Source organism: Zea mays, chromosome 9 (assembly GCF_902167145.1).
Source record: "Zea mays cultivar B73 chromosome 9, Zm-B73-REFERENCE-NAM-5.0, whole genome shotgun sequence".
NCBI lineage: Eukaryota > Viridiplantae > Streptophyta > Magnoliopsida > Poales > Poaceae > Zea > Zea mays.
The window spans coordinates 17,192,092-17,205,075 of record NC_050104.1 but is presented as its reverse complement, the minus strand read 5'-3'; the positions used below and the strand labels follow the sequence as shown (position 1 = coordinate 17,205,075).

The following is a 12,984-nucleotide window of genomic DNA, read 5'->3' as shown; positions in this document are numbered from 1 at the left end:
AAATTGCCCCTACGATATTTAATTTTATCAGAATTTCCTCTTCTAACTTGTGCCGATTCAGACAATTAAATGCATCCTTCCCTCTCAAAGTTATAGATAGCATGTCAAGTAGAGCTTGACTGTTACTTCAGTGCAACACGACAACAATGCCATTGCTTATGCGTTACAGATTTGCCCTTCTATCTAATCAACCAAATACATTTTGCATCGTAATAATCAGAATAAATTTAGCAAGCGAACTATCTCCGCTTGGTGACCGGGCTTACTTTGCAAACTTCCACGTCAAATCCAAAATCCATGAGAACAAGAATCCATGCACGCTGTTGCTCTGACAGCTGGTCCCTGGGTCCTTTGACCTCCACAAGTTTAGCCTCACCTCCACCTCTTTCATCAAGGAAACGCCATAGCAGCAGATCGGGCATTCCACTCGACCAGCTCCTGTAATCAACGGCTAGATGGCGGAGGAGCGATGCCAAACGGTGGCCACCAACGCATGCAACAACAGCCCGTAGATCAGTTAACGAATAACGGGCCCAGTTAACACCCTGGCAGGATGTCCCCTGATGTAGCTCCCATGAGCTGATTAGCATCTCTTCGGCCATTCCGTCCCGTATCCTCTTCAACTGAGATTCTGCAATGTTCTCTCTAGATTTGTAAAAATCGTCTGTTCCCAGATCAAGGGGGGCTGTCTGCAAGAGAACAAAGAAGTCGTACTGTAGGGTACCAAGAGTTGAGAAGAACAGTAGGGAACGAAGAAAAAAGATCTTGACAAGGTCCAACAAACAATCTATATATCATACAAAATCAACAGAGATCTAGTAAGGAATTACGCTACAGGGTGGGTTTCTGATGACTTTGCAGGGAATATGGTTATGCGCCTCAGAACAAAATAAAAACATGGTTCATAGGTCACATACCTGGAATTTAGACTGGAAAACATCTTGTATGTCTGAAAACATCACATCCCACATTAGAAGGCCAAAGATAGTCATCCAAATGCTACCTTCCGAATGGGTACCTTGCCAACCACCACCTTCATCAGCATAATATTGTAAAGCCAACTGTTCTACCCCACAAAGTTCCCCATCGTAACCGTAAAATACATTCTTTGCTCCTGTCTCGCAATTCAATGGCCTTCCTTCAATGCTTACCTATTAATAATAGAAGAATAACAAGCATAGATTATTTAGCATGGAAATGCACCAGACCAAAAAAGTGAAGTTTAGCCATCAATGAGGACAGTGAGGGTGATATATACCTCTCTTATATTTCTCTTAACATAATCAGCGTAACTGGGAACTTTCCAGCGTCGTGGAGGTTTGCTTAAACGCAGAACTCTCCTTTGCAGAGCGAACTTTGAACCAGCACGGACCCATGGATCAGTTGCCCCTCCTTCAGCTGTGGATAGGCTCTCATTTGGACGACCCATATGCTCCAAATCAATGGATAGCCTCAATGCCCAATATCCTCGCCGTCTATCACAAGCAACTGTGCTAAGTAGTGTCTTTAGAATCCTGACTGCATCTTCATACCTATATAAATTTGGTTGGCATGAAATTTGGATCCCCAGAAACTAACAAGATTTATAAGATTGTTTCTGAGCAAAGAATTTATGAGCCCTTTAACAGAAGGGCCTGTAAAAGTGCAACAAATTACCATTGCATCACATGTTCAAGTATCTATCACATATCACACTTAAAACGTCCCAATATGTACTATAAACCAGAAGGCATGTGAAAGTGAAACACATCAGAAAAGAATGCTTGTGTGGCTAAGGTTTCCACTTTCAACCAAAATTCTATGAAACACGAAAACCATGCATCTAATGAGAGTGTTTGATCTGATCCGTAATTATAGCAGTTATTGCAACTTACCTGCGGTCTCTTTCATAAACAGAGACACCTAATGTGAGTATTTTCGAATAGACCCAGGACGCTGAAAAGCGAGAAAAGAATGATCGGAGACGTTCAGGTGTAATTGTGTTTTCTCGTTTTGGCATAATGCATAATCGATTCTCAGATAAATCGATGCATCTTGTCACCAAGTCCATTTTATTATTATCAAGGGATTCATCCATCACCTGAGCAACTCGAATAGCCTGTTTGCAATGTAAGATATTAAACATGATCAATGAGTGGCTCACTGTTCTTTTTGAAAAGGGGTCAAAATCTTACGTCTTCGTACTCAAGTAGATCATTTCTTTCTTGAAAAATGCGATGGGAGATGCTGCAAACATAGTCTGGAAACTTCACTATACCAAATTCCACTAATAGAAATGAAGAAAGATCTTGATCACCATTTAGAAAAAAGAGCCTCTGCATGATTGTACTTGGTTATTGTAGATGGCAAATGTAGCTGTTGGATGAAATAATGTTGTTGCCAGAATAGACAATCCAAGCAATATTTAAGCTTTATATGGTTAAAAGCAGTATGCATTCACCTGGATACGCCACAGAAGTTCATCTGCCATCTTCGAAATTCTTATACAGGTTCCAGTCCATTTTAGGATCCGTTTTGGTAGTGATGCACTGTATATTCCAGAGATGAATTTTCATGAAACTGAGGCCATAAATCCCAAGAATGCAACAGGCACAGAGACTTTACCAGGTACCATTACGGTATGAAGACAGAAGGGTGCTAACAAGCTCATGTCGACGTGTGCAGATTGTGTTATCCTAAAAGGAAAAGGAGAAATATTCAGTGAGAAAACAAGGTAGAGAATGAAAATCAGCCCTTCTTTAACGAATAAGAACCAAGATAACACAAATTTATTTATGTACATGTCTACATGACATTCCATGATCCATCGAATAGTGTACTCATTGTTGCATATACATTGAATGGACAAACTACAATTCTGCTTCCACACTATTTTCATCAAGTGCAAGTAGGCAAAAACTATGAACGGATAGACAATGTTTTATTGCCTCAGCCTATTCCTTAGTATTAAAATCATTTCACAAATTATGCATTATTTACATTGTGCATGGCTGTTTGGTGTTACACAGGCACTCCCATGTGTTCTCAGATATTCTTCATGATGCAACATAGATCAATAGTATCATCATTAAATTAAGAGAGAAGACTATTTTTTGCCATTGAACTAATACCCAAGTTGGTTTTTGGCCATGAAACTCTTTAAGACCACAAACCTTTGACCATCAAACTGTCGACAAATTTGGCCATCTAGTTGGTTTCAAAGGAGGGTTTTGAAAAAATGATAAAAACTAGTTGTTTTAAAAAATTCATAACTAATTCACTTTAAATCTTAAAATATGAAACTAGTACCAAAACTTCTCTAAAAATATATAATGCCTCTATGAGTGCTAGATTTGGAGCTATCTGGGTCTTATTTGCAGTTGTTCCTAGTGCTTTATTGTTCATAGTCACGCGTGTTATTTGTTTAACTTGCCATTTTGTGATATAAGAACCTAGAGGTCAACCAAGATAATCCATACTCAAAATAGTCTACCAAATATATTGGAATTAAATTGTCCAGATTATTTTTGGAATGCTAACAATGTCATAGTTGTTGTGAGTTATGACTGCTCAAAATGATCTACACGTGGAGGAGCATGGCACCGGCAGGATTGGTGTTATCTTATAAATTTTTTGTTTACTTTTGGTCTGCTATGAATTCTGCTATGATAAATAAGTAAAGAACGTGATTACAAGCAATAAAACACTAGGGATAGGAATAAATATAATACCAGTAACTCCATATATAGCACCAGAAGATAGTACGTTCTTAGGGGAAAATATTGATATTAGTTCCATATTTTTCTGATTTAAAAATGAAATAGTTATGATTTTTTAGAAAAAAAAATTATATACAAGTTTTTATTATTCTCAAAAAATACAAAACACCTTTGAAACTAGATGTTAGGGAGAAGGCCAAATGGGACCCGATCATCGGGTCGACATCGTCTAATCAATTACCGAACTTCGCTCCCATTAATGCAAGGTTAGTCGAAGATCACGAAGGCTACAATAAAGACTTAGCCCTACAGGAAACATACCCGTCAATACGGCCGCCTGGTCCTACGAGGACTCTAAAGACCATGGCGAGGGCTTCGCCCAAACAACGAGGTGAAGGGAAGGTCTTAACGGTCAGACTCCGCTATCCATGTCGAGCACATGGGTCCCGGTCGAAGACCGCGGCCATGCTACCGAGGACCTCAAAGATCCAAAAACGGTCCAGAAGACGTTGAGAACTTCGAACCCCATCAGTTGCCACCTACGTTTGATGCCTCTACTTCTTCTTCGCCATGTCTTGCTCTGGCACATCCCTCTTTGTCTTCAAGGAGGGGGAGCCACAACCTACCTCCTACTATACATCGATGGCATCGTCCTCACCATCTCCTCGACAGCTCTTCTTCAGCACATCATGGGCCTTTTGCACTTGGAGTTCATAGTGACTGACCTTGGCACCTTGCACCACTTCCTTGGCATCTCCATCTTGCACTCCTCTGACGGCCTAATCCTGTCTTAGAGATAGTATGAGTAGGATTTAGCATGCAGGCATGGCCCGGTGTGACTCCACCACATCTATGGACACTATGGACAAGCTCTCTACTTTGGATGGTGCTCCGTCGTTGATGCCTCTGACAACTACAGGAGTCTTTGCTAGTACCCTTCAGTACCTAACACTGATCCACCATGACTTGGCGTACGTGGTTCAGTAGGTATGTCTTTCCATGCATGATCCTCATGACGTCACCTAGCGCTAATCAAACAGATTCTTACTACATGAAGAGCATTATCTCCTTTAGTCTCCACATCGGCACCGGCTCCATCGACTAGTTGACATCATACTCGGATGCTTACTAGGCAGGATGCCCAAACTCCAGGCGGTCTAGCTCCAAATACTACGTCTACCTCGGCGAGAACTTGGTCTCCTGGTCATCCAAGCGACAAACCATTGTCTCCCGCTCTAGCACCGAGGTAGGATACTATGTTGTCGCCCATGTTGTGGCCGAGTGTTGTTGGCTCCGACAGCTTCTTTAGGAGTTTCATGTCCCTCTTGTTAGTGTGACCATTGCCTATTATGACAAAGTCAGTATTGTCTACAGGCAACCAATTCGGATCATTATTGGCGCACCAAGCACATCGAGATTCACTTCGTCCGCGAGAAGGTGACTTTGGGACAGGTCTAGGTGCTTTGTGACCCGTCTTCGCACCAGTACGCGGACATCATGAACAAGGCTTGTCTACACAATTGTTCACTGAGCTTAGGTCTAGTTTTTTACGTCCGCAATCCTCCCGTCACGATGTGAGCAGGTGTTAGAGATATGTATAGGCGTGCATATCTTTGTACTCATTACTTGTACACCAAGCCATACAGCGTTATTTGTACGCCAAGCTATATGGCCCATATAACAAAAGGTCACCCCCCCCACCACCACACACACACACACACAATGGGCGTGTGGTGTTTCCCGAATTCTTTATAAGTGCTGCTACAAAATTCTAAATTAGTGTATAGCTTCCAAAGTACAAACTTATGAGCAAATAGTAATTCTTAATGTCAAGGGATTAATGCTTGAGCAATGGCTGGATCTTAGACAAATAATATATGGACTGATCAAATGAATAAGCTTATCAATGTGACAATGTCACTTCAGAAATCCTGGATATGACTATTTACTCAAAAGGCAGATGGCATATTTGTGAGAGATGAGAAAAGGTATGAAACTATGAACTATGAAGACAAGAATGAAAACCTTAGGAAGCTCCTTGAGAATTTCCTTCATTTCAGGAACACTTAACACATCAAGAATCTCCTTCATATCATATTCAAAAGGATCAATGGTGCAAGAAAGCATGTCAATATAACCTGCCACTGTATAAGAAAAGTTTCAATCCAAGTATCCAACCAGCAAAGAATGGAAGAACAGCAATTAGCAAAATTTAGATGCCAGGTTATTACACTCCAACTCCATGACTGCATGCTCCAGATCTGAAATCTCTTGATATGAGATGCTGCCCTTCCGGAACCATGGCCCTGTAAGACACTAAGTTAGACAAATAAAGTTATTTATTCAATAAGCCTTGTTTCAAAAATATTTCTTCAGTAAGAGGCTCCATTTTAGTAATTTTAATCAAGTTGTTGAAGCTACACATACCCCATGCTTGATTATAGATCTCTGCTGTCAAAAGCTTGTAAAAAAGCCATCTTGCAATGCCCAGCATATAAACTGTGGCATCTCGAATATGAAAGCTTTGAATCTTATGGATCGGTGGCAACCTTATCAATTGAATGAGCATAGAATGGGAGTGTTCTTAAAAATGTCCAGAAGCAAATCTGGGCAGTTTAAGTGGAGGAAGGTCTTCGGTAAATATGCAGGAGGGCTGAAGAAGGTCCGTAAGACAAAGTAGTGCTGTGAAGTGTATGTTGTACATCACCAAGACTTAACATTCTTAAGCATCTACTTTTAAAGGTACAAACATATGCAGGAGCATACATGAACCCCCAATGAAAGCTAACCTTTTCGAGTGTAGATCCTAATGAAAAGCCGTTGCCCATCATCTGATAACGACTTAAAAGAAGCTGTTGAATGAAATAATATATAGTAATCAACTAAGACATATATAATGGAAAAATTAAGATGAAAGTGGGAAAGGGAAAAGGCAGACAACCTAAAAATGATTTTTCTATATCACTAAAAACATGTGCATGGTTAACCATAACATCAGCTATCATCAAATTAAAATTTGTCTGATATCTTGCACTGTGAGGTCGCCGGAAATTTTCTCTTTTGACAATGCTAACGAAATTTTCCCATAAGGATTGGCAACAATTTGGATCATTGTTTCTTTGATTGTCAGATTTACATTTCTGGATAGTAATCTGGATGGGAACATTGCCAAACTGCTGTTCATGCAGACCAACCACAGATCCCTGATATAAGAAAATAAAGTGAGTTAGAAGCTGAATGATTATTTACATGATACTGTAGCAATAAGTATATCTGCAAAAAAGAAATGAATAGTCAAAGATCTACGGAAACTTGGAGCAGAAATATTCGGTGTTCTTAAGGTGTCGCCTAGGTGTCTAGGCGCCCGGGCAAAACTGGCCGCCTTGCTCGCCTTACCCGCCTAGGCGCTAAGGCGGTTGTCTGGTGCACTTGCTCACCTAGGCGCCTTAAGAACACTGGAAATATTACAGCCTTCCTATACCAAGCTGAGTGATTAATGTCATCAGCAAAGTTGATATAAAAATCTTTAGTTGGCCTATTAACTGGAACAGAGCACTGCGCCCTCTGGATTGAAACAACAATAATTCATTGGTATCCTGGGGTTCGGGCGTCCCCTTTAGCCGAAATATAGTTAACTCAACATGTCGCAATGTTTTAACAATCATTACAAAATCGTAAATGTAGTACACAAAGCTAAATATTTAAACCTGCAAAAAATATCACTCTCAAATTCATCTTTAATGTTGAGATTCCAAAATCCAAAGTGATACTGTCAGCACATGTCAACATGCCAGATTGATTGATTGTCCATTTTGTTTCTTAACATCTAGGAAGAACTTGAAACTGAATTCTTTCCAGCAACTTAACTTTATGTGTACTATTTACATGACCTTTTGACAAATATCTGAAACATTGTAACAAGATAGATTCACTAATAGCATGCCCGCATAAAAGAAACTCACTAAACTGCTCTACAAGGGACTTGTTATCAGACATACCACTTGGCCAAATAAGCATACGGAAATTATATTCATAAATCACCATCACCTCCCATAATTGTTAATATAATCAAGCTTCCATATATCTCTCTTGCTATCAGACATACCACTTGACCAAATAAGCATACAGAAATTATATTCATCAATCACCATCACCTTCCATAATCTTTAATATAATCAAGCTTACATATTTCTTTATCTTTTACAACTGTTGGGTCAGAGGAGATCTAACCAAAATTAGCAGGCATAAAGATATATAAGCTATAGAGTAATATTACCATAGTTTACAGGTTTTTTGTTTTTGAAAGATGATTAACTTTGTTTGGTAGCATCAATGAGCATCTACTTAGATCGCCTGGGGTGATATCTATTCAGAAACTACTAAGCAAATCAAGACTGGTTTATTGATTGCTAATAAAAGTTTACTTTTGAACTAAAAGAATTTTTCCTCAAACAAACTAAAAGAAATTTCAAAACAAGATAACCATAGATGTATTTATGTCACCATAGTGCAGTGCATTCTGCATAAAAGTTACATGTGCACATCTAATCAGCAATAGAAACTAGTGAGAGCAAGCCTATTCTACACCATTCTAGCAAAAAAAGAAGAGAATTTCACCTCGCATTCAACATGATGCTTGTCCACTAGAGGAGCCAAAACTTTAGCAAGATCTCGAGGCAAGTATCCAAGCATCTCCTCACATTCAGACCCTGCATGTAGCACCTATCACTGGTATTAAGGGAAAAAAACACTGCATGGAGGCTATTAACAAAATTATTTGGAAAAGATGGAAACCTTTATAGCATCAGGGTCCTTAGCATTCTGAGGATCTCTCATAAAGGTAATGTCTGCATCTTCTCTTAATTCAATGTTCTCATGGAACCTCCGGCCAACTATAACAGTGTCAACTACTACAACGGTGCTAGAATCCATGACTGCGCATTCATCAAAACTGCAAGAGGTTGCCACCGTTGGAAGTTCCCCTGCGCCATCATTTACAGCATCCTTTGCATCTGATAAGACAGTATTTGAAGGTGCATAGGAAGTAATAGTCTCAGAAGTGCCAAGTGAGTCATTCATACAGGTAGGCGATGAAATAGTAGTGCCAGCCTTTGAACTCCCAATCTCACTATCGAATGCGAAGAATGCTTGATCACTCGACAAACCTTCATCAATCTGTTTCATATTTTCTGTCTCGGACTCATTGTTCAAATTGTTTATTGTAGGCTCGGCAGAAACCTTTTTACTGAATTGGAAATTAAGAAGGGTGCTCTGTGTTAACTTCCTTTTGGTTCCCCTTGTAAGGCACATATCTGCAGAGAAAATACCAACAGAAAAGTCAATCTTTGGAATAAAATCGATGTGTGCTACATTCCCTAAACACCCAGAATACTAGCGATAGTACCACAACCACTTATACATGCACAGTGGTACATTTATGAATTTTACTCAAACTTTTTGCCTGGTGAACCAGCCAAGAGTTGGCTAGCTGGTTCTCACTGATTAGCTACAGCTGCACAAACAGCCAAACACTTATATGAAGTAATCAAGTAAACCTTCTTTATTTTTTAAAGCGGCCTTGACGAATTTCTTATTTGACGTTAGCTAATGAGATGAGAGGTATGCCACATATAGGCATTTGTTATTTGCAAGTAGGGCCGAGTGAGGGCACAGCCCGCTCATTTCTTTATTCAAACTACTAGAGTCTAGATTTTCACCATAAAGCCCTCTGCTCAGTCCAATTTAGATGCCCCTCTCTGATATTTTGCTGCTCGTTCTTACAAATATAAAATATGTAGTCATATTTTGTCCTGGATCTGCCCCCGGTTATTTGAGGCATAGCACACTTTTCAGTCAGAGCGGACCGGGTGCTACAAGCATTTCGGGACAAACACGGCCGGCACAAGTAGTACGCACTCTACAGCCTCCATACAGTAAATGCATTGGAGCATTCAGCATCGCAGGTTATTCAGGACAAGCGAGGCGCTCGTGGACGGACCGAGGTGAGTGTTGACGCAGTAGTCCGACCCTCGGATCGAATCGCCGCAGACGGGGCAGACCACCCACTCCGCGCCCATGCCAACGACGCGGCTTCCTCCCGACGTCGAACCAGCCTCACCCCCGGCCGCTTCTCCCGAGCCACCCCCATCGTCTGCCTGGACGAAAACGAAGAAATGTTAATCGGCGGCGCGTTCCGTGGGTCCGGGGCGGCGGGTTTGACTTCAACCTGGGCGAGGGAGGTGGAGGGGGAAGGGGAGGGTAAGGATAGGGCGGCGACGAGCGAAGCGGGGAGAGGGGAGCGGCGGCGCCGGCCGATGAGGCGGACCAGGCTCTCCCGCCCGGTCAGCATGGCCGCCGGGGAGCCGTAGAGGTGGCGGCGCGCGGCGGGGCGGGAAGGAATAGGCGCGTGTGTGGTCGGGAGATGGGCGGGCTTGGGCCTGGAGGGGGCTCGGAGCGAAGCGAACAGGCGCGGGCTCGCGGCCTGCGAGGTGAACAGGCGCGGGGTGGGCTTTTGGCGTTTTCGCGCCACAGGTAACGCAGTCGCAGTGGTTACAGGTTGGAGCAGTGGGTGCTGGGGTGCACGGATTACGGATAAGAGAAAGAGAATCTGTTGCTCACACTGTTTTTGACTTATTGCATTCTTGCAAGACTGGTCATGATTGGCATAGGTGAGATAGTGATATGAGTTTTGGTCCAAACTTTTAGATAGGAAAATAAAGGTGAAAGGAACGCTGAAATATGGCAAATTATAAGAGCAAAACGCGTCTTCTATTGTACTCGCTGAAAATCGTCACTAATAGTAATAGAACAGCAACCAAAGAAGATGAAAATAATTTGGTGAAGTATAGTATTATCTCCATTCTCGGATATTCGTCGATCGCTGGTTCATTTTCGAACTAAACCATGACAAATAAAAAAGTACGGAGTGAGTACCACTTATGATAATCAATTTAGGGTACCTTACATCTAATCTTGAGTTTTTTGATGGGCTGAAAAAGATTTCAACCAATAGCTTTCAATCCTGAAAGCATCTCTGATGATATTTAAAAACTAATTCAAAAAATAGTTTGAATATTTTTCAATAAATATTGAAAACGGAAAAACAATCGTGCCACCGACAATTTCAATATTTTGTTCATTGATAATAAAAAATGAGGTCCACCTTTTTATTAGCGCTCGTGCCACACCGCTGTTATTGTCATTATTGTCACCAACTATCTCAGCCCACTCGTAGAAGAGTGTCATTATATGCTATACTTCTAACAGCATGCTCGTGTCTGGAAACGGTGGCCACATATCTAACTTCAGTGACCTTGAGGCGGCAGCGGTCGACCGTTGTTTGTCATCCCGACATGTGAATCTCTACATGACGATCATGTAAGTGGCCACAGGCAATAGAGTGTTGAAAAAAATAACCCTCCATATAGGCATAGCTTTTGCATGTGGATGTCTCCACTTATCCAAATGTCTAACCCTCCACATAGGTGTACCTTTTGCATGTGGATGTCTCCACTTGTCCAAATGTTTTCACCTGTCCAATATGAGTAGATTGAAAGTTAGGATTAGGAATTGTTGGAGTTTTTTATCTTTCCCAAAATTAAGATTGAGGATAGTTATACAAATATATTAAGGGGGTGTTTGGTTTGCCCCTGCTAAAATTTAGCCCCTATCACATCGAATGTTTAAACCTCAGTTCGGGTTATTAAATGTAGTCGAATTATAAAACTAATTTCTCAGCCGAAGATTAAAAAGTGAGACGAATCTAGTACAGTTGGTAGGGTCTATATTTCATACTCCTATTTGAAAGTCAAACGCTTGATGTGACCCGGGCTAAACTTTAGTCCACAGAACCAAACACCCCCTAAAGATATTTTAGCTTCCGGTCTGTGCCTAGAAAACGGGAGACATCAATGCATTGAGATACGAAGAAGACTATTATTACCATCACAGGATTCTTTCTTAGGGCAATTCTCTATATATCGCTTCAATTTTGATTAGTATCATATCTACCATCGTAAATATTTTAATCCCTTATATACCACTTCGATACAATTTCTTACATGTATAATCCATCGTCAATGGCATAAAAGCGAATAGGACGTGCAATTTTATTACCCTTTTATGCCACTAATGATGGTATAAAAGGATACAAAATACATCCGAGTGGTATAGAAGATATTAAGACATTTATGACGGTAAATAATGTATTCGATACCATTATGGCGGCTGTTGGGGTATGCTTCGTCGTCGAAGGTCCTTTGAGAAGAAACACCTTCGAACGATCAGCACTTAGCGCGAAGGTACACGCTGAAGCTACCTTCCAGGAAGCTTCCAGGGAGCTTCGGCATAGCGACATGCCTTGATACGAAGGGTTGCACCGACTTAAAGAGGAAAAGACCAATCGACCCATGGTTATTTGTGTCATGATTGTAACTAGTTGTAGAGGACATAAATGTAATTTTAACCGGGCTGCGTGCCGTACCTATAAATAGGTGAACAGTACACATGTACTATTCACGCTGACTTGTACTCGCTCGTGCGTCACTCTTTGTAACACCCTAAAAATTCAATCTTGTAAAAATAAGGAAAATTTCCCAAATGTTTTAAATCAAAACACCTTTCCTTAAGAATATTCATAATTTCGAAGTTGCTGCTCCCAAAATGAATATATTTTAAAATAAAAAAATCCTTAGATAAACTAAATTGCCTTTGGATTAGGATATATAGAAGAATTAGGATTAAACTATTTCTTAACATATATAATCTACAATATAAATTTTATTTCCCTAGAATTAATAAGGTGTGGACTATTCTCTATTATATGATTGGAAGCTTGTCTAAAAGAACTAAAATAAAATAAATATATAAAATTTGTTTTTGCACATCATGCTGAAGTTCTATATGTGTATCTAAATTAAGGGTTTGAAATTCAAACTTATGTTGATTTGAAATTCAAATAGAAATAAATAGAATGAAAAGAAAAAGACAAAGAAAAGAATAAACCTGCGCTGGGCCGAATTTTCTCCCCTGCGGCCCACTCACTTTCACCTGCGCAGCCCACTCTGTCGCGGGCCTCAGCGCCGACACGAAGTCCACACAAAATCAGCCGCTCAGCTCCCACTCCTGCATCCTATGACATGTGGGACCGGCTTCCCTGGGTCACCTTCTACCTCGCGCTCGGACTCGCTGCTGGCAACGAAATCCGTGGAAACCGCGCGCGCCGGTGCGGACGGCGAACTTCACGCAACATCTGTGGCCCCCCTCTGCTTGGAATCTGTGGCGTAGA

The 12,984-nt window shown here is 41.0% G+C and overlaps 1 protein-coding gene across 4 annotated transcripts; it reads right to left on the bottom strand.

Annotated features, from left to right (window-relative positions):
• Window positions 1–56: 56 nt before the first annotated feature.
• LOC100381803 (uncharacterized) lies at window positions 57–10,175 on the bottom strand. Of its 4 annotated transcripts, none has more exons than XM_035962311.1 (16): window positions 9,925–10,175; window positions 9,697–9,853; window positions 8,780–9,010; window positions 8,493–8,680; window positions 8,316–8,420; window positions 6,640–6,901; window positions 6,488–6,550; window positions 5,930–6,004; window positions 5,724–5,842; window positions 2,605–2,675; window positions 2,441–2,528; window positions 2,175–2,315; window positions 1,875–2,098; window positions 1,259–1,532; window positions 918–1,151; window positions 57–689 (listed from the first exon to the last, which is right to left on the bottom strand). In XM_035962311.1, exons 1-16 carry the CDS (start codon window positions 10,045–10,047, stop codon window positions 240–242), a joined length of 2,805 nt encoding a protein of 934 aa, XP_035818204.1. In that variant the 5' UTR covers window positions 10,048–10,175; the 3' UTR covers window positions 57–239. The 4 variants fall into 4 exon arrangements, 3 of the variants coding, with proteins under 3 accessions (XP_035818204.1, XP_035818203.1, NP_001352569.1); XM_035962310.1 differs by having other exon boundaries at window positions 8,493–8,710; window positions 9,925–10,119; NM_001365640.1 differs by having other exon boundaries at window positions 80–689; window positions 8,493–9,010.
• Between the last annotated feature and the right edge of the window lie 2,809 nt (window positions 10,176–12,984).